Source organism: Haliotis rufescens, unplaced genomic scaffold (genome assembly GCF_023055435.1).
Source record: "Haliotis rufescens isolate VD_foot unplaced genomic scaffold, xgHalRufe1.0.p SCAF_4, whole genome shotgun sequence".
NCBI lineage: Eukaryota > Metazoa > Mollusca > Gastropoda > Lepetellida > Haliotidae > Haliotis > Haliotis rufescens.
The window spans coordinates 24,107,004-24,133,959 of NW_025964112.1; the positions used below are offsets into that span (position 1 = coordinate 24,107,004).

The window sequence follows — 26,956 nt, forward strand, 5'->3', positions numbered from 1 at the left end:
TGAATGTTTTACATGCCTTTATTGCACAACGACATGTACACAGTATATAACAGACAGATCTAGAGAGGTGGAAGTTGGCAGGCAGATCTCTCCTAGTAGTGGACAGTCGTACGCATGTACGTGGACTAGCATGTACTGATAACCACAACCTAGAACGTTAGTGACACTACTTAAGCAGCAGTAGTACAAAAGGATGCTTTTGCAATCACCATCGATACCTTGCATTCAACTTCCTTCATGCTTGCCTGACATAACTGGAAACAATCATCCTCCTGTTAGACAAAAAATGTTTGTATTCCATGCAGCATAATTACATGCCTCAACAGTTTCATAACTTAAAGGAGGGAGATGATATTGCCTGTAGGATTTCATACAATCAAATTTTTAACATCAAGTCAAGCGCCAAGTTAACAAGAAACATGCTCTTGCTCAATAATGCTTACAAATAACTGGCCATTGGAAAAAGAATGCCTTGCCTCCACATATTCCTTCGATTGTAACTCACCCTGCTGCAGTAACCCAAAGACAGGTCACACCCAACCCTTCCCACCTCAGCTTGTATCCCTCACCTCAATATCATTTTGATTAAATACACATAATCCTACTCTACACCTAAGCAGACCTTTTCCAAAATATTCTGAAAAGGCCATTGTGCAAGCACAAGATATTCATCTTAGAAGTGACTTAATGATGTTTACATAAGCAATGGTGTAAACTTAAAGTAGCAGTTCTCACCTACCAACCATTGAAGTCACCAAGCACTAACATGCAAGCCAGAAACATTGACAGGCCCTGATTCCCCATACCAGCCTATCCACATGTCAGATCTTAGAGAGGTGCAGGACAAGTTGGATCACTGAGAACAGACAATCCCCATACTGAAACATATTTGTGTTCTCAATAACCCTAATCAGCAGTTAGTCAGATAATGGCAATTTCCCTGGACTAATTTCTTAGAAATTAACATGATAAAATAAAGTACTGGTAGAACAAAATTACAGCTAAAGGTACAAGTCTGATGTCAACTAAGTGTTCCGTAACTTGGGAAGTTGTAAAGAGCACTAAACGCCCAGTTCAAAGGGTTACAAATGGTATAAAGCTCAGTTGTTTCCAAAGCAACTCTTTGGTTATTGAGATGAGAATACTCCTTGTAACCCCAATGTCATAAAACTAATGATAACTGAAAGAACACAAAATTTGTCATGGACACAACTGCAAAACTATGGTGTACAGATAAGGACAGGTGGTTCTGAGAGTTGCATGATCATGTGTGAAGATCTGAATATGAACATCTGGAGCACAATACTGAACACAAGACCGGATTTCCTATCACTGTTACAATGGACATTCATTTTTATCAAAGGGATGCTTGATTTTTCATCTTCTGGTCATATCAGACAAAATACTTGGGATTCTGTTTAAGTAAAGGAATATATGCGATACAGACGCAAAAATATTTTCTTTACTTCAGAAACTTGACAATAAAGCAGAGACAAATATTTTGTCAGTTTATCATTTCTGCGTAGACAAAGCATTGTATACCATGGCAAAATGACATGAAAACATAGGAGCACCAAAACAAGCTAGCCTTTGCTGTTCACAAATTACACTTAGCAGCATTATTGTACAACCTAGTCAGCACGCATGGAAACATGCTGCAAACGGCCTTTGTATCTAATGGCAACAATAAAATAATCACAACAATATTACAAAGATTGCATCTAAACAAAGCTAGTATATATGTATACAGGAGTCGTTTATAAACAATATAAATAGATGTATAATGATATTTGATCCAGTGCTATGAAAACTTTTTTTTAAAAAGAAGCAAATTTTCATTTGGACTGATGAAAGACATTATCAGCTCTTCAATGAATTGCCTCGTACTAAATATATCCTACTTTGATCATTGTTGACTATCAAAGCAGATTATCTCAGAACAGTTCCTTGTCTCTTAAAATAAAATGATTCTCCTTACTACTGAAGTCACATTTGTCATGTTTCTGGAGAGGGATGAATGTTTCCCATCATATGGCTCAAACATTCAAGTCCAATGTTCCATCGACCTTGATGAGAAAACAACAATAAGACAATTCCATTAAGACAACAGGAACAGATCAGACAGCCTCTATACTATTGTGAACAGATGACAACTCTGCAACAATACTGAGATAACACACCTTGTAGTCTTCAATCTTTCGTTAAACAACCATAAGCTTATTCCATAGGCTAAGAAATAACAGTTGCGGTTCTCAGGCAAACACCCGATTGAAAACATATGTTAGTTCTGCTTTTAAACAAAAGAAAATACAATAGTGACAGTCGGATATCAACAAGAGACATCAAAATTTCAAAAGTAATTTCCTGAGAACTGTTTCTTTTCATTTCTGCAGCTGTAGCCTGTTAGCATTTTACATAAAATATACATCAAGTGATCAACATGATCAAGACATATGCCTTTGATTAGCATTTCTTTACACAAATACAGAACAAGTACGTGTATATTTTCTATTGCCTAAAGACCTCATACCAATGGATCATTTTCATAAAATATTTTGCAACATCAAAACATTTGATTAAAATAAAACTATTCATATAGATCAAAACCATCCTATCACAAACAATTTATTGACAATTTGATTAGAACGGCACATCTTAATAACCTGTGACTAGTGTTCTGTTTTGGCAAGCAGATGAATTTACCAGAAGTCAAATGCTGCAACATGCCATCTGGGGTAGGAGTGTTCTTGTCATAAAATGCAATTTGCCTTAAAAACATTGACACTACAAAAATAAACTACATCACATTATTTTGGGGCTCAATAAATGCAACGTCCATTAAACAATAAATTGCTATGTTTGTAAGTATTTGACTTTGAAAAATAAACATTTACTGATGTACATTACAGTTTCTCTGAAATGTTACAGAAATTGTTCAAGGGGTCAAGGATTCCACACACTACCATAACAGATACAGGAATTGATCATGTCATCGGGATATATGCGAAAACAAATCCTGTCATTGTTATGTGCCTTATCATCGCATGACTGGAGTTACCTCCCTTTGACCACATACCAGCCACCACATTAAAAGTACCAGTTTTGGCTATTTTGTACTCTTATGAAGACTAAGTATTGCCATTTATAGTCACAATATTTGAACTGCATAAATTATTGACTATGTCAACATAAAAAGAGGATGATATAGTACATGTTGTAGAGTGTGGAATCACTGAGTGCCCAGAAAAGGCTTAAGTACAACATGTTGTATTTGGTCCATCTCTCTAAATGCTTTTAAATGTTCACTTGACAACAATGAATATGTACACAATGAAACAACCAAATAAACAGTTTCACACTATAACAATTGAAAAATAACATTCTGTCAGTTTAACAGAAATACAGAAACACACCCTTTGTCAACGGAAGGCTGAACTGGACAAAAAATACATGCCTAAGAGGCTCCTTGTTATGGTGACATACTTCCACAATACATACAACATCTGTACACTGACACTGCGGAACTAGAACCTGATAAAGGAAGACATTAACTTGATCATGTGGGCCTTCAGTGGTACATGTACAGGCAAATAGAAATGTATTAACAATAGATTTCAAGGTGGGATTGTAAGCATTATTGCACATACCAGTAATTCCATTTCACAGACATCAACTTGTTAAGTTTCATGGGAGAATAGTTACTAACAGTTAGCATTATTCCGACAATTGACAAAGGGCATGTTTTACTCAGGACTCAATGGACTGGCAATACAACAGGGGAAAAACATTGACAAAAATAATAATTTTCTTTCATAAATATTGAGATTCAGCCTGTCTATAGGGCAAGACTAGAACACGGACAACACAAGACACTGGTAGTCACCACAGCAATATTGGTAGTATAGTTCATTGGAAATGGCAACAAGAATTATTGCAAATGCAAATGGGAGCTAATCCAATTTGTATCTGGATATACAGGTGTGTGTGTGTGAGTGTGAGTGTGAGTGTGTGTGTGTGTGTGTGTGTGTGTGTGTGTGTGTGCGTGCGCGTGTGCGCGCGTGCGTGTGCATATATATATTAGTAAAAAAATCCCTCAGTGAGTACAGCAAATAGCAACTATCACAACGGAATTGCCCTAAAGTCATCAGATTATGACACTCATGACTTTAGAAGAAGCATGAATGAAGTTACAAAAATGTATGTTCATTAGGAACACTGCTGCCTCAACAATGACTTCTTCATTAAATTGTTTTGTGAAACTGTACAATGGTACAATTAAAGCCAAGTGTAGCCTCCTGATTGCGAACACTGCTACCTCACTATTCAGTATGTTGGGAGCTACTATTGGTCCAGCACAATGGCAAACCTACACCTGTTCCAAAAAGCCTTCTCAGAAGGTTTTATGAAAGACTCAACATAATACAAATAATTTAAATGATCAAACACTAAATCAGATATTGTCCTCCTACTTTCATCAGAAACAAATCAATACCTATCAATTCCATTATCAAAATAATTCTTTTTCCATGGTCTGCTGCCAATAACATGATCACGTATCAGTGGAGGATTTGATGAAAAACATGACAGTGGCAATGAACAGAGAACAAACATACAACACTGGAGAATACCCTGTATATATCTACTAATGATAAAGTCATGAGTGCCTTGGACAACCACTTAGGCAGAAACAGTTTCCACAATGGATTCCTTGATGATTTCACCAAAGTTGTCGCTGCCCTTTTTGTCATGGTTCTGAGACAAAGTGTGGTTTTCTTGGATATCTTTCTCACTTGCTGCTGGTGTGCTGCTGACTTTCTCTGCAGATAAGGACAAAGATGTGTTGCTTCCACTGCCTGCCATACAGATGTCAGGACCTGACCCTACAGAAGAATTGTCATCCCCAGAGGAGGAACCAAGAGCACTGTCATATGCAAGATTTGAGTCCAGGGTTGATCGTTGATCAACAAAATCTGGGTATGATGGTTCTGAGAGGTTAGGCGACTGGCCAAGGACTGCAGACTGAGAACTGTCTGAATCCAAACCGAAGTCAGTATAGATATGGGCTGCTGCTCGACTGGCAGTAGTGACATTGCTTACATACCCTGCATCATGCCGAGCCATGTGTGACGAGATCAGGGGGCATTTTTGTGCCAACTGGTCTCTGGTAGTGGTTGTCATGGTTGCGTATGTGGACACATCTACTTCTTTAGATATTGGTGGCACAGAGTCTAGACGTTTTTCAGCAGTGTCACTATGGTTTTGAGGCTGTCTATGCCAATTACCTTTGGTTTCTAAGTTGGGGGTTGAAGAAGCATTGAGGGGATTCAACATACCGGATATTGGCTGCAGCTTGTACATGTGGTTTGAGGAATTGTTCAGATCCATGTATTTCTCCTGGGTTTGATTTTTGGGAACAAACGTCCTTGCTTTTGACACTGAGCAGAATTCCTGATTGGTTTCTTCATCCACTGTGCCAATGGCAGTGAGGTTTTGATACGACTTTGGATAATCTGTTCCCTCAACAGAATTGTCACTGGAGCACTCACTGGCCTCAGAATAGCTCTCTTCTTGCTTACTAAAGTGAAAGAAGTTTGTTGTGTTTTCTGCATGATATACTTCTTCATCACTGTCATTGAACAACATAACACGAGGCAGTGGACTCCCATTGGTTTCTGTGTGTTGCTGTGGCTGCGGCTGTTGAACATGATTGGAGGAAGTAAATGTCTGCTGTGGCAGGAGTGACCTCTGCTGAGCATACCTTACCTCTTGCATCATAGCATTACACATCTCACTATTCTGGCAGTCCCGACAACTGCCTTTCTCGTTGCTGTTGAACTGAGTCCAGTCAATACTATCATTAGACGATGACATTCCATTCATACTATTTGACCCATCTCGAGAGCAGTGAGCTTTAACACTAGATTCACATTCCTTTTTTTCCAACTCCAGACGCATGAGTGTGTGGATGAAGTGAGTTCTTACACGGATTGGATTAAATTCAATTCTCCCTGCGATGTTCCCACAGCCATCTTTGCTGCATCCACATGGAAAGGACAACCTATCAACCTGGCACTGAATCCCAGCCAGACTACAAGCACATTTCTCAGGATCGCAGAACACTTTACAATCACATCCACAAACTTCCCTTGATACTCGGATCTCCCGACACTCATCCTTCTCCAGATTTTCAATCTTTTTCACCCCTGATGTGCGAAGCATATTCCTTCGCTGTCGAATGGGCACAGGCTGCAGAAAATAGTAGTCATCGAACTCACTGTCTGATTCACTACCTGATGACACTTCACCCTCTTCCAACATAACTGTACTCAACAGCGGGCTAGGAAACAACTTTCCCTGGCGCCGCTGTTCCGCAATAATCACCCGATGGATTCGCTTTTGTTCTTTGGCATAATCTCTCAAGCTGAACTTCTCAACAAAATTGTGTTTGTTGGCCATGCCTGACAACAAAAAAATCTTTGTCTAAATATGATTATATTTCATACCAAATGGCAATACATGACTTTATGTCTGGCAGACCTCAATAAGAGCTAACAAGATGGGTTACTTTCAAATTCTACAAAGAATGTTTTGTATCAAAGTGTCACTAAACAGTCAAAACTAGAGTATTTTAACACAAGCTCCTAAATGATAACAGTACTGCTCACTCACCTAAAGTAGATCCCCCTTCACTGGGAACACATGTGAAACCTTGCATTCTGGGGAAGTAGAACACTGTCACCCCTTGGAAGGCCACCGCCTTCTTCGCCCGCTTCGTGGATTCTAAACAAATTTATACATTTGAAAGAACAAGCACAATAAATCACATAAAACATTGGTTAAATTGCAGCTAGTATTGACAATAATGCTTTTATTTCATCCTGCTTTGAATCCACTGCCACATCAGGCAGTCAACCAGTCAGCACAGTAATCGACTGCCTTTGGAATTATGTCATAAAAATTGTTGAAACACTTTGAAACCATTGAGTAATCTTTTCATGATATAGAGTATCTAAAATAACAAAGCTGTGTTGTCATAGATTGTTTTCATCAGCCATAGTCACACGCAAGTAAATATTTTCAACCTTCCGAGTGCAAATTCACAATGAAATCTAAGTTTAGAAGTATGAAGACAACCTTGCTTTTTCACATGTATAGCACTACCACCAAGTTATCAAAAGATATGTATATTATTATTTAGTCCTTTGAAAAAACAAGCTGCAAATACGTAAACATGGCAAAAGCCTTCATATATGAGGTGCAATGGGAAGCAGAAGTAGGCCGTCAGTATCACACACAAAGTGACTTCATAGTTTACCGGAAACTAGAAATATATCACAAAATAAACTTTAATCCATGTTTGATAACCTCATTGATAACCCTGTGACACTACGACCGCATGTTTTGCATTGAGGTTTATTGAACATGCGCGAACAAGCAAAGTTGTAAACATCTGTGCATGTTTTCTGCAAAGTTTAACGATTTAACTCATGGAATTACAAGGATATACAGTCATGACAACACCTACCAACATAGTTTTAATCAAATAACATGCAAAACCATAAAATAATGTCAACAAGAGTTTGCCACTATCGTGGCTATATATATAATCTAAACAAACCCTAACCTTTTTTAACCGAGTTCGAACTTGTCATGGAAATTGTATAAAAAAAATAGAGTTTGGAACCTAAGTCCATCTTGTTGCCATGGAAACGTAAAAAATAAAAATTTCTAGAATTTCTAAATAGCAAAAGGCACCAGTTCAGCATGTACCTGACAGACCTGTAAAGTTTGATGAAAACATATTGAACGGTTTATGAGTTATGCTCCAGAAACGAACCCTACCCTCGCAGAACCTAAGTCCTTCTTGTTGCCATGAAAACGTAAAAAATAAAAATAATAAAAATTTCTAAATAGCAAAAGGCACCAGTTCAGCATGTACCTGACAGACCTGCAAGGTTTGATGAAAAAATATTGAACGGTTTATAAGTTATGCTTTGGAAACGAACCCTACCCTCACAGAACCTAAGTCCATCTTGTTGCCATGGAAACGTAGAAATAAAAATTACTTAAATTTCTAAATAGCAAAAGGCACCAGTTCAGCATGTACCTGACAGACCTGCAAAGTTTGATGAAAACATATTGAACGGTGTATGAGTTATGCTACGGAAATGAAACGTGACGGACAGAGCCCGTTTCTATATCCCCGGCCAAATTTGTTGGGCGGGGGATAACAAGTCAACCATACATTTTTACAGTTGCCAGTTTGGAAATCAGTCGAAGGCATCATTCAGACTACAAAAGTTCAAACTTTTCCCGTATCTATACACTAGTGAAGCATTCTGCATGCTATATTTTTTCTTTCGTCCGGAGTGTATTGACCTGATAACTGAAGGAATGAAGCTGCTTATTATGGAAACAATCTGGGATCTTTTGCAAATCACGATAAGCAAACCAAGTGCGATTAATTTAGTTTGAATTCCAGGGTTTTCACATTCATTGCACCATCTGCAATTCTGGAGTTGGCCTGTATAGTTAATCTGAATGACCATATCCTAGAGTAGGTACATATACCAATCCTTATGACAAATGCATTAATTCCTTTAGTAAAACAGTAACCACAAACTGCTGAGTTTGACATGATGTGTCAAGAGAATGCCCTAGGGACATTTGGAAGGATTCCATGGAAGGAGAATATCAAAGGCCAATAAATCATTGTGTTGTAGGCCTTTGAGAAATCACTGGTGCCAGTCATATTCCAACAAAACCATATAATATTTTTAGCAGTCCATTTCAAGACATCAAAAATTAAGAGTAAAGATTTCATGTTATTTTCAAAAAGTTGATTTTTATGGTGATAGGACATCTTATGACGCCAAATAACTACAAGTTATGCTGCTCTTAGAATGAGAGATCTATTCTGAAATTCACCTGATCACTGCATGTATATATCATGTACATCATGAAAAATTTGTTGTTGCTAAACAAAAAGTAGTAGACAGAAGTCCTGACATGACCTATAAGGTAAACTAGCCATTATCAGTTTTTCAAGTTAGTGTTAATGTATCAAATACTGCTCTTAATTGAAACATTGTTTTCAATAGATATTATTGTTGTGGATGCCATGAGTGTATGCTGACCCAGTAAACAGTTTATTTTCTTCATCAAGGGTTCATAAATTAGAAGATAAACTTGAGTGGCTCAAAGATATATAACTGCATAATTTAAAATGTTTTGAAAATATGCATAAGATCTATCTCAACTGAAAGTTACATGAAGTTTTTTTAGAAAACAAAAGAATAAATAAAATAATTTGAAATTAAAATGATCAGCATGGTTTGATTTTTAAAACAATAAATACTGGCAAATCTGCTATTGATAAGCTTTCAAATAAAACATACCCATGATACAACAGAGAAAAGAATTAAATAAGTTGTAATGACATTAGAAGACTGGCAGCATTAAGTTCTCCCCACATAATTGGATGTACCTTTCTTGGTGGTGACATCTGTGCTGCCGTCAGTGCCCACGCTGCAGCTACTGTTGCTGTCATCTGACTCGGGTGTACGAGGCGAGGACGACGTGCACCCCACTGCCGACGTCTCCAGTTCCTCTAGCTTCCTCTTGGGCATGGTGGAACAGGTCTTAGCCCTGATGGTGCTGGCTGTTTGAGTCTCTCTGGGGCATGGTCTGAAGAAACAAGCTACTGTCAGAGACAAAATACTCATGGCTGGTATTGACATCACAGTGTCAACTTAGTAAACTTCTGACCACTAGAACAAATGTGTATCAATAGTTATTGGTTAACTCTAACATAAAAACAATTCTGAGAGAGTATGGTTCTACGCCGCTTTTAGCAATATTCCAGCAACAACATGGCCGGGGACACCAGAAATGGGCTTCACACATTGTAACCATGTGGGGAATCGAACCCGGGTCTTCGCCATGACAAGCGAATGCTTTAACCACAAGGCTACCCCACTGCCCCTGTTCAGTGTTAGGCAGACAGAAGATTCTATTGCAGCACTATTATCTAAATTATTAGTACACAAATTCGTTGCACAAAATAACCACTGGTCTGATTTTGAACAATTTGTTATCAACAATCAAATAATTATGCATTAGTTCACAAATGCATCTTCAGAGAAACTTCAACAAAATATTGTCATTGGCCCCCTGATGTATTTTATCATCATGTCACATAGGTTTGTGAGCAATTCTTTCTGAAACATTTCTCGCGAACAAATATCCCATATAATGACAACCAAAATATAGAAACATTGTTTGGAAACACTTTTCATATTTTTCAAGTTCAGTACAAAAGAATGTCCAAACAGGAAAATACATATTCATCAACAGCAGTTCCAACATTTGACACATGATTCAAACAAAATGTAACGAATTCACAGAAAAAGAGAACAAATAATAAACATTATGCAGTATTAGTATGTGATAAATAGACACATCTGTGTGTAAAGTTAAGCAGGTGTCATGTGTAATGAACACTTTTACTTGATCACTTTCCAATCCCTATTCTCAGCGTGTCAAGAAGATCATTTAACTTGTCTCAAGTTCACCTCAAGCAATCATTCAAAATTAGGGAAAGCAATTACCCACTTAGCAGACCAGAAAAAGCCTGCCTCTCCCGCCTGGAGAAATAGCACGTAACATGCAATCACAGACTCAGTCCCCAGCTTCTTCATAAGTCGATTAAATTACGACAAATATTGATAAGTGTTTCAGCACCCTTCAGCTGTTTTGCAAGCCCCTAACGTGACAAAAGCTTTGTCGGCTGATCATGCTAATTGACTCTGCCAAGAAGCGGAGATTAGATCAACCTACAACCTGCTTGTAATATTTAAACCAATGAGAATTAATTAACGGCAAAACACAGCAGCGGCAATGAACTTACCCACGTCGGGATTCTTGTATTAAACAAAATCAACACCGAAGTGCCTGAAATCGCAGCTTACTACACAAGTCTCTTAATCACACTGCTGTCTTTTTTCCTAGCGGCTTTCTACAGAGCAAGTCCATCTGCCCGTAGTCTTAAACTCCAGTATTTACAGGCAGTCTTGCTGGTTTCCATGGCAACGCATCCCATTCCACTATAATTTGACAGACTCGACTAGCTAGCCTCATTCAGCAGAGTCAGAAAATCAATACTGGCTCCCTGTCAGGGACTTTGTAGGGAGGAATGATCAATATTTATAGCCTGTTTCTACTTCTTCAATTAACTGGGGACCACCAATTTTCACAATGGACAAAAATTAATATAATGACTTTGATAGCAGAAATATGTTGGCTCCCTGTTTCAGCAACCGAGTACTGATTTGAAAGTACGACCATCATGAATTTGAAATAAATATTTTAAGATCCCACTTTCTCCTTAGGGAAATCTGATTAAGTTCAAGGAACTTTTGAAAAGCTTGACATAAGTAACATCCTTTCATACTTGATTTCATAAATTGCATTTTAATGTATTCTGACAGCTTAGAATAATTACAAAAATCCATTTAGAGGGTAGACATCACTGCAGGCATGTAGTTGTTGGCTGGGTAATCAGAAGGATAAAGTCTGTTTCTATCAGTAGGAGCATAAATCGTGTCATCCAGAACAGTGGGCAGCACTTCCCAATCCAATTACACCAACCAGGTCTGCCCTGACCAAACCTCGCACTCAACCCATTGTCATACCAACACAATATTCACTGGGACATCTGATGGGGGTTTTCTCAACTTCATTTTAAGCCTGGCAGCGTCAACCAAGCCATAGTTTAATCACACATTCATCACAATCAACACACAGAGCGATTAAGTCTTAACTGCCAATACAATGGACAGGGCAACAAGAGATGACTGGTTTAGAGTTAACATTTTAAAAATTAAGCAGTAACACACTACTAACAGTACCTTTTAGCATGTTTAGCAATGACATTTTTAATTTTGACCATCTAATGGTTTGAAAGTAGTCATGTCATTTGATATTGCCAAAATAAAATATACCAGGAATACCTTTAAGACTTAATCATGCTACCATCTAATTATTTAATTTCCTTATGGGCTCAGTACCATAATGGTCATAATAATCACCCTGGCGGCTTAGAAAATTGACAAAGGGGGGCGCTTACTAAAACCATACAAAACTTAAACTTTGTTTCAGTGATCAAACACTGGTGAACAAACTTTGTTCAAATAGTGATGAAACAATTGTTTTTGTTAATATAATAAGAGTTCCAGGGCAATCAAAAAGCCCTTTTACACTGCTGTTTTCTGTACAAAATCTGTAATACATGTATGCACATGAAAATACCGACTGTCGTGTACATTTAAAGTCTTAGAGGGGTACTTATAAAGTTTACTTTCAGATTGATCTAGAGGTAGCCTCCCAAAACCCCTACATCCCATTTCCCCTACAGCTTAAGACAACAAAGTTCACGGTCCATGGCACTGCTAATCCCTAGTCTGTTACCTATTTCATACAATGGAACAACCCAAGAAACTCGAATAGATTGAGATAAATATTTAATTACGATTACGATATTATTCAAAATTCATAATACATTATAATAAAATGTTCATTTTTCAAAATTCATAATACATTATAATAAAATGTTCATTTTTCAAAATTCATAATACATTACAACAAAATGTTCATTTTTCATCTCAACTGTAAATCGTCTCATCTCAGTTTCTCAGTGTAATAATTGTGTCTTCCTATTGTTATTTTTGTAATTTCTAAAAATTGTCTTCTCATCATACAGGCATCTTTCATCACACTTACATTAATTCTTTTTTTTTTAAAACTTTCCTTTAAGTCCCCTAATCCCCTAAAGCTCAACCCCTTTCATTTCTACTACCTCTACTCCAGACCTTAATCTCTCCTTTAGGTGAGTTCATAATGCCAGACAGGTAAATGTCGCGTGTTGTTTTAACTAATTGTAGGGGAACTGGGTTGTAGGGGAAATGGGATGTAGGGGTTTTGGGAGATAACCGATCTAGAAGATGGACGGGAGGTTATTGGAGCAACATGTACAGTTATAAAAATCATTGACAGTGCCTCAACATGTCACAGACAATAGGAACTACTTCTGAGCATTGTTATTGACATATACACGTCACCGACCAGTTAACACAATGTTTTAAATATTCCATATACAAAACTGACTGTGCCAATAACTTTGATTTTTTGTGAAACTATGAGCAAATGTGCATATTTCTGTCCATGGAAACAATTTCAGTAGATTTCTATGTTAATATGACAATACGGAATCAAAACGGTGAAAAATAGAAGTTTCCCGTCAAACAACTGTACCAGTTATTGCCATGGTCTAAACAACACATGCAACTTGATCACTCGCACTGCTTCAGTTATACAAATTACTCTTGGTACCACGCTCAGTTTTCATATTAATTAAAACTAATCAGAAGTTTCTTTATCCATTTGTCGTCTGCATACTGATGTGAACCAATATTCCCCAAATTCCATTTACACATGCTTATCCTTAACACTATGTTCTATGGATTTCACGATATATACAGGCTATGCGTTTTCTGAAAAAGAGCTCAATTAAACTTCAGAATTGCATTTTTGGGAAGAAACGATAAACAGATAGTAAGCAATGACAAAACTGAATTTTTATAGTGTTGTTCGATTTTAGTTTACGCGTGAACTATTCATGTTGCACCACCTGCTTGTCTTTTCTAAAGTTTTATTTGAGCAAGGTGATTATATGGTGTTTTGAAATATTTCCCCACAAGAGTCAGTTTTGTTCATCATTTTTGAATAAATATTTCTCTCTTTTAATGAAAACGAGCAAAAGAAAAACGAGATGTGATCATGTATGTGCTATAAGTATAACTGGGAGTTGGCAAGTAGCTTCTTTTCTGTGGCTTCTGATAAGATGACTATAAAACACTAAATATTTTAATACATATATTTGTTTCAAAACACAACCACTATATCTTCATGCAAGATTTTATATTTGAAAATGTAATTTTTCTACAATGAACAATTAAGGGTCCTGTTATCACAAATTCAAGGGCCACTTAGTTTTGAATCTTAAATACATCCCTGATGTTACTATCTCACTGAAGTTGGCCACGTTCTTACTGTTTTCTAAGAATTGTCTTTGCGCTTATCTAGCATGATGTAGCCAGCCAAGTACTTGGGCCAGTGGTTAACATGATCTTCTCACTACAACGCAGTGGTAACTTCGCATCACACCATTGCCACAGGCTAATTTGCATATCACGTGACCTGACTTTTCTCTTGTTTGTTAATAAACACGCTTTTTCAGAAATCAAAATAGAACGGACTAATGCAAGTATTATTTCTATGACAGCACGTGGAGCTGTACAACCAATGTAAACATAGGATAACTACGCAAACAGAAATAGTTTTTCACGATTTAGGATATTTGCTCAATGAAAGTTAACCATTCCATGACATATTTATTTAGATGTGTAGACTTGTCAAAAATGAAACAGATGAAAAACATATGCAATATCTTGAATGGACTGTTTAAGATGTGATGAATCGTCACATGGTGCTGGCCTGTGGCAGAGGTACTATGCTGGTCGCATGGAACTCCGGGTAGGAGAGTGCATGATTTTGTGACATGGTGTCTATCCTTGAACTTCTGACAAGAAGACAAACAAGATGAACATTCAATAAAATTCTTCGCACGGGGGGGTGGGGGGGGGGGGGGGGGTGGGGGTGGGGGGGTGGGTGTGTGTGTGTGTGTGTGTGTTAAAAGGAGAAAAAGAGAGATCATTATTTCTTTCAAAATTGGATTTCTTAAATTCAGAGGTTTTTTAAACATTGTACCATGAGATTGCATTCAATGCAACATTTTAACAGTGAAATACAGGTTTAATACCTCTCTACAACATGTTCAATGTCCAAAAATTAGTTCTTAGATAATATAAGGAGATAATATACAAATCCAACTTGGGAATTTTTAATGGCATTTGCTGCCAACTTGGGGCTGAAAAGCGGCCTCTTAGCAGGTCTAGGTAAATCCCTGAACATTCCTCTCTCTGAATCTTGGACATGTGATGACAGGTATCAGACACAAGTCATAAAATGACCATATTGTTAGAAGGTATCATCACTCCAGCATACCATTAATCACAACATTAAAAATAATTAATGACAGCTTGTACAAAACACAATATTGTTGCATTGTGGTTTTGACTCTTTGGTGTTCAACACAGAATATTCTGGCTATATAATAGCGGCAAGCAAAATAATCTAATGATCATGAGCAACAATCAACGCCATCGGATTATGGTGACACATAACCAGTCAAGTCACCAATCCTGACCACCTGATCCATTTTGTCATCTGGGGTTGCTGGCAACTTGTACTAACCCGGGAATCCCCATTAGTCCAGGCAATCTAGGCCATGTTTTCACTAAACTTGGAACAAATTGCAACAGAATTTATTTTACCATAATGCATTTATACAAGGTCCCCAAAACAACATACTAAAAGTCCCAAGCAATCCCAGTTTGGGAAATATGTCCAATTTGCATAATCCAATATGGCCACCAATTATCAATATATCTTCCATATGTCAGATGAGGGTCAATGTTTTGATGAAAAAAGCATGTGTTGTCTTGCGAAATATCCATGTTATGTTTCTTAAAGGATATTCACAACTCCTGAATGTTTTCGATTATTGACAAATCTGCAAAAATTCAAGATGGACGCCAATTTCAAGATGGCCACCAAGTTTCCTAAATGTGTGTTTACACTGTTGAATCGTTTATCTCTAAAACAGTGTGCTAGGACTTATATGCATATAACTTGGCACACTAACTCACTGAAGTATAGTTAACACTTTTAGATAAGAAATTCCGTCACCAGAGCCCCCTGGTGGCCCAACATTCCAAGATGGCCGCCAAGAGTTTGATGGCTAGACATAGAATGTCAAGACACTGTTGGTCTGATGACATATTTGAGTGATTTGAACTTCTACATCGGGGTAAACAGACCCAAGGATGTATGTAGAATACTCAATCATTTGAATAAGTCCAATATGACCACCAAATATCAATATTTATCTCTTAAATGAAATGCTTTGGCGACTTTAGATATCAATGTTGATTGTTATTGTCTGAATCTACTTATTAACATGACAATAAAGGCTATAACAAGTTTCGTTTTCATTCCTGTAAATACTTGTTGGAAACAAGTATGACCTATATGAGGTCATCTCTGAATTAACCCAAACCAGTTGTTTCACAAGAAGTCGATGAGTTATCTCCCTTGTAGTTCATTTGTGGAAATTCAATATAACCACCAAATACCAATATTTGAATATAAATCTGAAACTTCATATCCACATTGCAAGTGAGACCATATTTCAGACAAGTGCATCTTCTCGTGTTACAGTCTTTCTTTAAAATGACGGCAGATAACATCAAGGAGCGCTGAAGGTGCTGCAGTCTGTTCTGACAGTGTTGATAAGCAACGTCTATCTGTCCTGTGCCATCCCCGCTCAAATGGATTCACATTGGACCCTTTCCACTCCTTTATCAGGTAGTTGACATGGGGGCTGTGGTATCTTGCGACTGCAGAGGTTGCTTGCAGAGTTTATGGCTCTGCATGTGATCAATTATTCGCCACCTTCTCCCAAAAATCGCTTGTATCATAAGCCATGCAGTCCTTCCACCCTATATCCACCATATAAAGACATATGTTCACCTGCTTCGGTGATGACTTTTTCATCCCCAGTTTCCTTGTTTGGCTGAAATGTTTAGCCTGATGGCAGAACAAGGCATCATTCATGATTTTCTTCACTGCTAGACCCTTTCCCAAGCCACATAGTCGAGAAGTGGTGCCAAGAATTGCATGTAAAAAGAGCACATGCTCACATACATCACTGCCCAGCAGCCGCTTTGATTGATCATGCACCAAATCCTGTTCCTTCTTGAAGCTTGCTTGGGTTCTGGTGCAAGAAACGTTATGTGCTTCCTTTTCAACATGATGAGGAAGGAGGATAAGCAAATCTGTGTCATCTCCCACCAGGACAGTGTCTGTTTTTCTTGCAGATGTGACAGCATCTTGTTTTGCCAGCTTCTCCAGTTTGTCACCCAGATAGGCAATAAAACGCTGTTTGATTTTGCTTTGTTCAAGAATTCCTCCTTCTATGATCGAATGACCATTTCCCCCGTTAAATAATCTGTCTTACCAGAACAGGCCCCTGTTCTTCTCATGTGTGTGGCATCTTTCGTTGAAAACCATGAAGCCATTGGCCATACAAGAGTTATAACAAGAAAGAAGTGAGCAAAGCTCACATACCCCCGTTATCCCCGCTGGTCAACAACAAATAGTAAATAGTTTGTTAATTAATGAAATATTACATATTTCTAACTAATTTTTACTTCAATGTTTAAAAAACTAAGACGAGTTCCAGTGACAATTGCCCCCCCCCCCAATCTCCCATGTTACCAGTGTTCCCTAACTACAAGGAAGTAGATCACCATGAACACCTTTGAATAAAAATTTGATTGAGGAGTTATAAGAAGAATTATCAAAAGGACCAAAAATTGTGGATATAAAAACACATAAAAAATGGAACAATATCATAAGAAAATCAATAAATTAATAATTTCCATCTAGCCTTAACAGATATGGTAAAGAATTCATAAATTCAAAGTGGTTAATGTAGCAAGTTTGCTGAAGCTAGAATACATAATATTGTAAACATGGATCATACAAAAACTCCCCCTAAAAGTTAAAGTTCCTATGTTTCCATGGAAACGGCAAAAATTCAAAAATTCAGATTCTTCAAACTAGCAAAAGGCACAAGTACTCTTTGTGGTTAATGTGTGTAGAAAGTTTGGTGAAGCTAGGGTGTATAGTTAAAAAGATATAGGCCGTACAAAACACCCACCCTAAAAGTTTAAGTTTCTTAATGTTTCCATGGAAACGGCAAAAATTAAAAAGTTCAGAATCTTCAAACTAGCAAAAGGCACAAGTACTCATTGTGGTAAATGTGTGTAGCAAGTTTGGTGAAGCTATGGTGCATGGTTAAACAGTTATCGGCCGTATAAAAGCTCAGGCGGAAAGACGGACGAAAGGAAAGACAGGACGGATGGAAGGACGGACGGATGAAAGGACGGACAGAAGGACGGACGAACGGAATGCTATATACCCCCGATTTACTTCGTAAACGGGGGTATAATAATGGAGTGGAAAGGATTCAATATGAATCCATCAGGGTGGGAATGACACAGGATAGATGGACTTTGCTTACTAATACAGACAGATCAGCCTGCAACACTTTCAGCAGTCCTGGACATCATCTGCTGTAATTGCAAATGGGACTGTAAAACAAGAGTGAGTGAGTGAGTTGGGTTTAACGCCGCTTTTAACACTATTCCAGTTATATCGCGCCGAGTCAGCTTAATGTGGGAGGAAAGCCCAAAGTGATGCAGGTCTTAGACGTTTACCACTTTGGTGAAACCCACGAGCACGGGTATGGTGCTGACAAACCTAGAAACATAATCTGGGCGAACCGGGATTCGAACCCACAATCATAGGTTTCTGGCACGCCCAAAGGACGCAACTCTGCACAGCGAATCGCGGGGCCTCAGACGACTGGGCCACCCGTGCCACCCGTGCCACCCGTGCCCCCCTGTAAAACAAGAACAAGCACTTACCAGAAATATGGTCTCATTTAAGTGTTGTGTGCGGGGAATGCCATTGTACAAGCTGATGATGTTCATGAATCACACAATCATGACGGAAATAGCAGTGGATCAAACGTTTTCAGATTTATACAAATATTGGTATTTGGTGGCTGCACTGGATTTCCACAAATGAACTACAAGGGAGATAACTCATCGATTCTAGTGAAACAACTGGTTTGGGGTAAATTTATTCAAATGATTGAGTATTCTACATACATCCTTGGGTCTGTTTACCCCAATGTAGAAGTTCAAATCACTCAAATATGTCATCAGATGACCATCAGTGTCTTGATATTCTATGTCTAGCCGTCAAACTCTTGGCGGCCATTTTGGAATGATGGGCCACCAGGTGGCTCTGGTGACGGAATTTCTTATCTAAAAGTGTTAACTATACTTCAGTGATTTAGTGTGCCAGGTTATATGCATGTAAGTCCTAGCACACTGTTTTAGAGATAAACGATTCAACAGTGTAAACACACATTTAGGAAACTTGGCGTCCATCTTGAAATTGGCGTCCATCTTGAATTTTTGCAGATTTGTCAATAATCGAAAACGTTCAGTTGAATATCCTTTAAGAAACATAATATGGTTATTTCGCAACACAACACGTTTTTTTTCATCAAAGCATTGACCCTCATCTGACATATGGAAGATATATTGATAATTGGTGGCCATATTGGATTATGCAAATTGGACATATTTCCCAAACTGGGATTGCTTGGGACTTTTAGTATGTTGTTTTCGGGACCTCGTAGAAATGCATTGTGGTAAAATAAATTCTGTTGCAATTTGTTCCAAGGGAAACCTTATTTTGCCTGGACTACATAAGGACATTAAGTTTTCAAAGGAGCAGTAACTGAAAATGTGAAACAGCCAAAGCAGCATGTTATGTTGTACAGTGTTCAGTAGCTAAAGGGAAAGTAAATGATATCCCTGCTGGAAAGTATGTTTTTTTAAATACATTGTAACACCAGTGCCAAAAAAAGCTTTAGAAATTATACAACTAAACAATATTCGGATCTGAAATAATATTACATGAATTTGGATGTTCTTCTTAATTCAAGCAATCCTAAACAGATGACAAAGCTGATCCAGTCATAATCAGCTGATAATATTATAAAACCCTTTCCTTCATTACTTTAATTTCTAAAAATAATCAAAAATTCGACTCGTACAATGCTTTCAAAATATGATGCTTTCTCATCTTTCTCTCAAAGAGTTTGAATATGCAGGGATCCCCGATGCAAAATGCCTGTGTATTTGATGCAGTGTAAGCACATGTAAAAATATATGCATCAGTGTTAACACAACCTGTTTGTGTAAAGTTAGTACTATCAAACTTTCAGTTAAAAAGAAAAGATATTTCATATATATATACATGTGTTCTAAAAACCTATATCACATCTCTGCAGGTGAACGAACAAATGAATCTATACAGGATTCCAAATGAAATGCCCTTAGCAGCTAATTTCGGAGAAAACCGTTAATATTTTGCTGAAATTGGTCAGTGAAGTCACCTCAACAAAGTCATATCGGTAACATTAGCTATTATCATATATCAAGAACAGGGAATTTGAAATTCAAATTTATGAATTTTTACTGACATTTGTTGCAGACCTGGGGCTGAATATCAGCCTGTGAGCAGGCCCAGATAAATCCCTGGAACCAATGTTAAGTGAAATTTGTGATGAAACATTACAAGACATTATGACTCACAATTTCAGTTGTATTTCCTGTTGTGCTCGGTATTTGTTTTCCATGCACAGATTAAGAGTATTGTGTGTAATAGTCTTGTAAAATCAGCTGCAGGCCTACACACATTTTCTTGAGTCATCTACCATGTTTGTTTGTTTGTTGTTAAACGCCACACTCTGCAATATTCAAGCTATGTGACGGTGGTCTGTAAATAATTGAGTCTGGACCAGACAATCCAGTGATAGACATCATCAGCATCTATCCACGCAGTTGGGATGTGATGACATGCATCAACCAAATCAGCGAGCCCCACCACCCGATCCCATTAGTTGACTCTTATGACAATAATCTATTGTGATTCAGATTAAAACACACCCAATATAATAATTAAGATTAAGAATTTGAAGACAATGACGGAATGATATATTTGAAACTATCATTGTACCACGAATAATATGTATTTTGTTATTTTAGTAGCTGCGTTTACTACAATTTCAATATACTTAAACTTTAAAAGTGATCATAAGGGTAGCCCTTTGGTATTATACCAGTTTATGTATGTAACAGTTTGATGCGTCACAGTTTGAGATCAAGCAAGCAGCGACTGCAACATGAAGGATTCCTGTGGTCTTGCTATTTCATCTCAAAAACATGTTTATATATAGTCAAACAACAAAAGCAACATTTTACGAGTCAAGTATAACATTTAAGTGTATGACATTAATGATATTAATTATATTTATCATACCTCCATGTCAGAATTATGAGAGCTGATTGGTCCACGTGATCTTCATAAAATACTGTGTTACCCACCTTGGAGGGGAATACAGTTGTATTTTTGAGGGGGAAAGTGTGGCACTGTATCCTGTCAGTTTACAATCATGTCCAATTACTCTCATTAGTACACTTACAACACACCAATATAACATCATCCACACACACACATTTAGTGATACAAATCATTGAAACAAAAAAACATGAAACACATTTTTAAGAGTAAGCAACGGTCATTCTAATAATGTTACGTAAGTTGTTAACTTCAATAAATATTATGACTCTCCAATATATATTTTGACTCTTAAAAAGAACATGATGACTCCACAAATTGAATGCCTGGGGGAAACCTGAATCTGATATAAACTTTGTCTTCATGCTAAACATCATGAACATAGTCAGGTTATTTGGACTGGTGGAAACTAGGTGTTTTGGAGTGTTTGGAGTTCAAGTAGTCTTCTCAGACTTTCACTAGTATATGGACTAGCAATTTATTATTCCTTCGTTTCTCTCCTTGACATACCATTGTTGGCATAACAATTAACTTGGCTCAGCACTTAGTGATGTCAACTCTAAACAAACCTGTTAAACTCACCTTAAAGTCTGATTCTACACCACATCTCTAGCCATCATGGCCATTACTATAAGATTTCCTTAATATACACAAGTAAATTGTCACCATACTCCTAGGCTATGAATGTCAAAGTTATCTCCCTTTAATTGTTCACAACAATTTCTCTACTTCTTGTCATCTTGTCATCTTGAAGGCACACCCATGAAACATTTCATGTGCTTTTGTAAATACTAGTGGGTTTCTGAAAGTAAATACTAGTAACAGGAAAGCAAGTTGTATAACTGGGACCTTAAAAGATGTGTTTTCACAAACAGCATTTACCGTAAATTGTTTTCAGAATACTGTAAATGTTGGGTTACAAATTAAAAATCATGCAGTGTTTAAATACTGAACTAATCTGAGACTGTAATATTTAGGGAACCCCTAACTTGCAACATCAGGTACTGGACAAAGACTTCATAAAGAAACAATTATTTTTTCTTGTAACCGAATAAGAAAATAATTGCAAGGGTAGTAATGTGATAATTGCTGACCCAACATTGCAATATATACTGGAGTGACTCTGCTCCAGAATGTGTGACAATCACTTAATGATCTACCTCGTCAAGAAGTGACTATTTCTCATGTCAGGTGAACCTGGTTCAACACGTATTAAATTTGTCTCCTTAAGTAGCAGAAATGGCTCCTAAACAGGACTGCTAGAACATTGAGGACTGCTAGCCAGTAGAACAGGAATAATATAAGCATTATTCAAGTTTGCATTAAATACCTCAGGCATCCAATCAGATAAAAACTAAAATAATGTCGTTAATATGAAATGTTTTCTCTTAACATCTATGAACAAATCTAGCATTTCGAGTCATCTGCAATGATCCAGTGTTTTAAAGCTTCATTCTGTTATCATACACATCCTGGACTTATTTGTTACCAATAGTATACACAGCTTTCTTTGGAGTATGATTTTCCCCAATGGAGGTGTGCCCAGATCATAACACAGAGCGGTATCAGATCGGAGAAAAAGATCCGACCTTAATGAGATCACATGATGCTACAAAAACCCATCTTTTCAAATTTCACTAATTTGCAAACAGAGAAATTTTGTAGGATGACAATGAATGGGACCAGGGTACCCAACGTTTCATGCGATGCCCAAATGTGTGTACAGTACGCACAAATGTTGAAATAGGATGCAGAAAAAGAATATGCACAGGGAAGGGATGCACAATAATATTCATTGAACCTACAGTGCATCAAGAGCAGTTACGGGTGTGTCATTCCATCCATCAGTCATGACAACTGTCCACATGATCAGTGATCCATTCCAGGCTCTTAAGTAACCATCAAAACGTACAGTACACTACACCAATTCAGTACTTTACAGGACCCTCATATTCATTGTCTGTGGGAACCCTTACAAATTATTATTAGGGTCCCCCCTTTTGTAAGTCAAGGTAAAACCCTGGTACCGTATTTCCCCCATTAGATGCCAGACCTCCACTACACACTGCTGTCCCCAAAACAGAAGCTAGCCTTTACTTAATGCTGGGTCTCCAATACTTTGACATACCGGTGATTACTTATGACTGTTTCCAGCAAATTCACCTTTTGCATGACTGTAGGATTTGGGATTCGGAAAGGTACCGAGTTGCCACTGTGCCAGCATTCAGAAGAATAGACACCTGGCCTCCAATACATGCCAGTCCCTAATAGACAGCGGTTGAACGCCTTGCACCAAATTAATAGATGCCCAGGTGTCTAATAGAGGAAATGGGGTTTATTGTAACTCAATGGATACATACTAAAATGCTAATCCACTAGTCACTGGATACTCAAGGATATGATAAAGTGCATTCATACTTTTTTATGATTATGTTGTCAGTACTGAATTTTTTTTATTATTCCATATTTAGGACTGAGCAACAGTTTACTTAAAAAACTACATAAATATTCTCGTAGTAATGATTTACTTTAACACAGCATTATGTAAAATGTAAAATGGTTCTTGTGACTTGTTTGCCCTGGACATGCCCATGTTAATGTTACAAGGATTTATACAAGATTCTAAACTAAGTGCTATTTGCAGGCAATTTTGGAAGAAAAAAAAAATAATGTTCAAAATTGGGATTTCTTTAAGGTTCTCATTTTCTGAGGTATTTTAAGTATCTTCCTCTGCAGTGGTCATGTTATCAGTGATATACAATTTACCCCTACAAAGCCATAACAAAACTAGTTTAATTGTATGAACACGAGTTAGGAAAATATTAAATCCAATTTGGGAATTTTCACTGACGTTTGCTGCAGACTTTGGGCCAAACATCAACCTCTGAGCAGGACTAAAAATAAATCCCTGTTATCCAGACATTTTTACATGGAGCCAGTGAAAGTTGGTGAGAATAAAGTTAGAACTAAAATAATGTCATGACTGAGAAACCTTCAGAAAAATATTTTCAATGTCAACTATTAACACAATTTGACATGATGATTTAATGTGCAAAATTCTACACTGGTTTTGCTGAAACAAATGAAGGAATTATGTGTTTTTTACATCTTTGTTAGCGGTATCTGCAAAGTCAACAAACTTTTGATTGGTTAGTCTGATTATATTAATGAGGTGATTATTTCAGAGAGTGATCATCCTTTCTCAACATGGTCAGGTAATGTACTCCTGACAACAGGAAATGTCTCCCAACAAGATGCTGCCCACACAGGTGACACTGCTGATGACCATTCACAACAACCACAGCCATGCACATCAGTGTACTAGTCTGTAGTTAAACATAATTGAAATGTTATAATGGATTCATTACAAGGAAATTGCTCAACAATTTATGTGACTTGTATTACCTGCTTGATAGGCATTCTAGAATTAGGTGAGTAAGAAAACATACAACCTTATGGATAACAACTTCTGGTTCATTGCATATAGCAATGTTTTGAGGTAGATACTTACACCCTTATTATCATTAGAAACAACTATGAATGTTGGAGACTTGCAACATGATGCACAGGTTCTACAATGAGTCAGATGCTGAACAATTACATTTAAAAAGACTAATGGATTACAGTAAAACTAAAAGGAATCATATCTGTAGATCATATATACTTCAGCCATTTTGCCATGAAAATGGTGACGCGGACGCCACATGTCAGTTTGAAATTGTCGCCAATAAGGCAGGCAAATCGTGGGTATGGGACCATTTTGGCTTTGTCAAAACGCAAAACGAGACAGACAAGCAAAAAGTAATTTGTAGAATCTGTCGGATAATTCTAAAGTATTCAGGAAATACTACTAATCTGACTGACCACTTGACAAGATATTCATCCACGTGAAAAAAGGGGATCAAATACTAGTCATTCAATCACATTCATTCACATTGGTGCTAAAACACTGCAGTAACCCAAGACTTTACCAGTTAGATGAAGTGAAATTTTGTATTAAAATGTTTTTGAGAGGTCAATTTGAACGTGTTTTCTTTTCATTTCTTGTTTTCTTTACAAATAGTATCAGAAAGTTATAATTATTTTGATGGTGTCAGTCAAAATGCTGAAATATATGCTGCTAAAGCCTGCTATAATTGCAAGTGAAAACTATCGCAATAGTAGGGCCACTATCGCAATAGTCAAAAATGCCTCAATAGTCACACCTAGTAGAAACTAACATTTTTGGCTGACTAGTCCTTACAAGAGTGACACATAGAAAAACCCTTAAAAATGGCAAATGTCTACTTGTCTTTACAGCGTTGAAATTGGGACTAAGTCCTGTAGTCCTTGCTAAACTGCCCAATAGTTAAGGTATCATAAAGACTAGCAGAATTTTTGTCATTTTTAAGGGTTTTGCTATATGTTATCATTATTAGGACTAGTGGCCTAAAAGTGTTAGTTTCTACCGCTGCCTTATGATACCTTAACTATTGGGCAGTTTGGCAAGGACTACAGGACTAGTGCCAATTTCTAATGCTGACCAGCACAGAAATGATGTTCCAACCATCGCTTTTATCGTTTCAAATGATTGCCTACTGAATAGAAGCCATGAAAACCTTATGAAGGATTGAGTCTATAGGTGATTAGATCTTTATTGTCAAAGTGAAGAATGAGGAAAATGTTTTCCCTTATATATTAATGTTTCAATATTAAACAACTAATCATGTTAATGCACTGAAACCTTGGTTTCGTTTGACTTTGCTTATTGATAACAATAATCAACTTGGCCTAACACTGAAGAGTTTGACACGAAACTCAAGCTGCTGTCAGATATCTCAACATGTTTCATTTCTTGTGCACTAGACAGACATTGTTCCAATGATTGTGATACGTATCATAAATTTTGCCAGGAACTCTATGGTGACTATGAATGGACAGTCTTGCAAAAACATGAAAACTAAGACCGAAAGACAACACCTTGTAAATGTCAACATTACAAAGTTATGAATCTCTTCCTGACCATACTATCCTGCTATGTTAACAAAGGATCGACAAAACGTCACTTGTTTACCGAAGGATACGAGCACTACCAACGACCATTTCACTAAGTCACAAATGCACTAACCAAAACATCCTAAACATGCAATGTTCCCGAGACAATTGATAGACTGAATTTCGTTAAAATAAGGGAAAATTCCATCATAGATTTGACTGTGAAAAAGTTTATGCATGGGAAAATGCGAGATCATCAAATCCCGATTCATACTTACATTAGGCGCTTTCAGTGAGATATAACACGTGTTGTTGATGACAGCAGCCGACAGTAAGCGTCTTTAATTGTCCCCCTTACCATTCATGAGCCGGGCCAGTTTAATACGGATGAATTAATAGCCTAACTCTTGATAAATCTACGTGACCTTCCACAACTCAATATGCATCTGGCTTCCTCGCCCATGCGTATTCATCCCCGACAAGAAAATAGTTCCGTCTATGTGGTTGCTGTTTACTTTAATATGTTGCTGAAATCAAGGAAAAGGGAACAGTCATGGATAAATTACATTGTTTTCATCAGATTGATCTGTATGGATAGTTATTTATTGTCAAAACAATTTACATTGGGATTATTCCGCGGGACATTGTCTCTACCATCCTAAAAATGTTGACGTCATAGACTAAGTCATGTCCGCTTTCTCCATGCCTTTTAGGGAGGCCGAGTTCATTTTTTCTTGTGGGGGTGCACCATGTAAAATACCATCATAACCTATCCGCTTTCCAACCAAAACACATTCCT

At 37.4% G+C, this 26,956-nt stretch overlaps 1 protein-coding gene across 1 annotated transcript; it reads right to left on the reverse strand.

The window, feature by feature from the left end:
- On the reverse strand, positions 1-26,616 carry LOC124126463 (cysteine/serine-rich nuclear protein 3-like). The gene is made up of 4 exons (XM_046489904.2): positions 26,436-26,616; positions 9,488-9,687; positions 6,670-6,780; positions 1-6,458 (listed from the first exon to the last, which is right to left on the reverse strand). The coding sequence occupies exons 2-4, from the start codon at positions 9,627-9,629 to the stop codon at positions 4,678-4,680; spliced, it is 2,034 nt and encodes a 677-aa protein (XP_046345860.1). The 5' UTR covers positions 9,630-9,687; positions 26,436-26,616; the 3' UTR covers positions 1-4,677.
- Between the last annotated feature and the right edge of the window lie 340 nt (positions 26,617-26,956).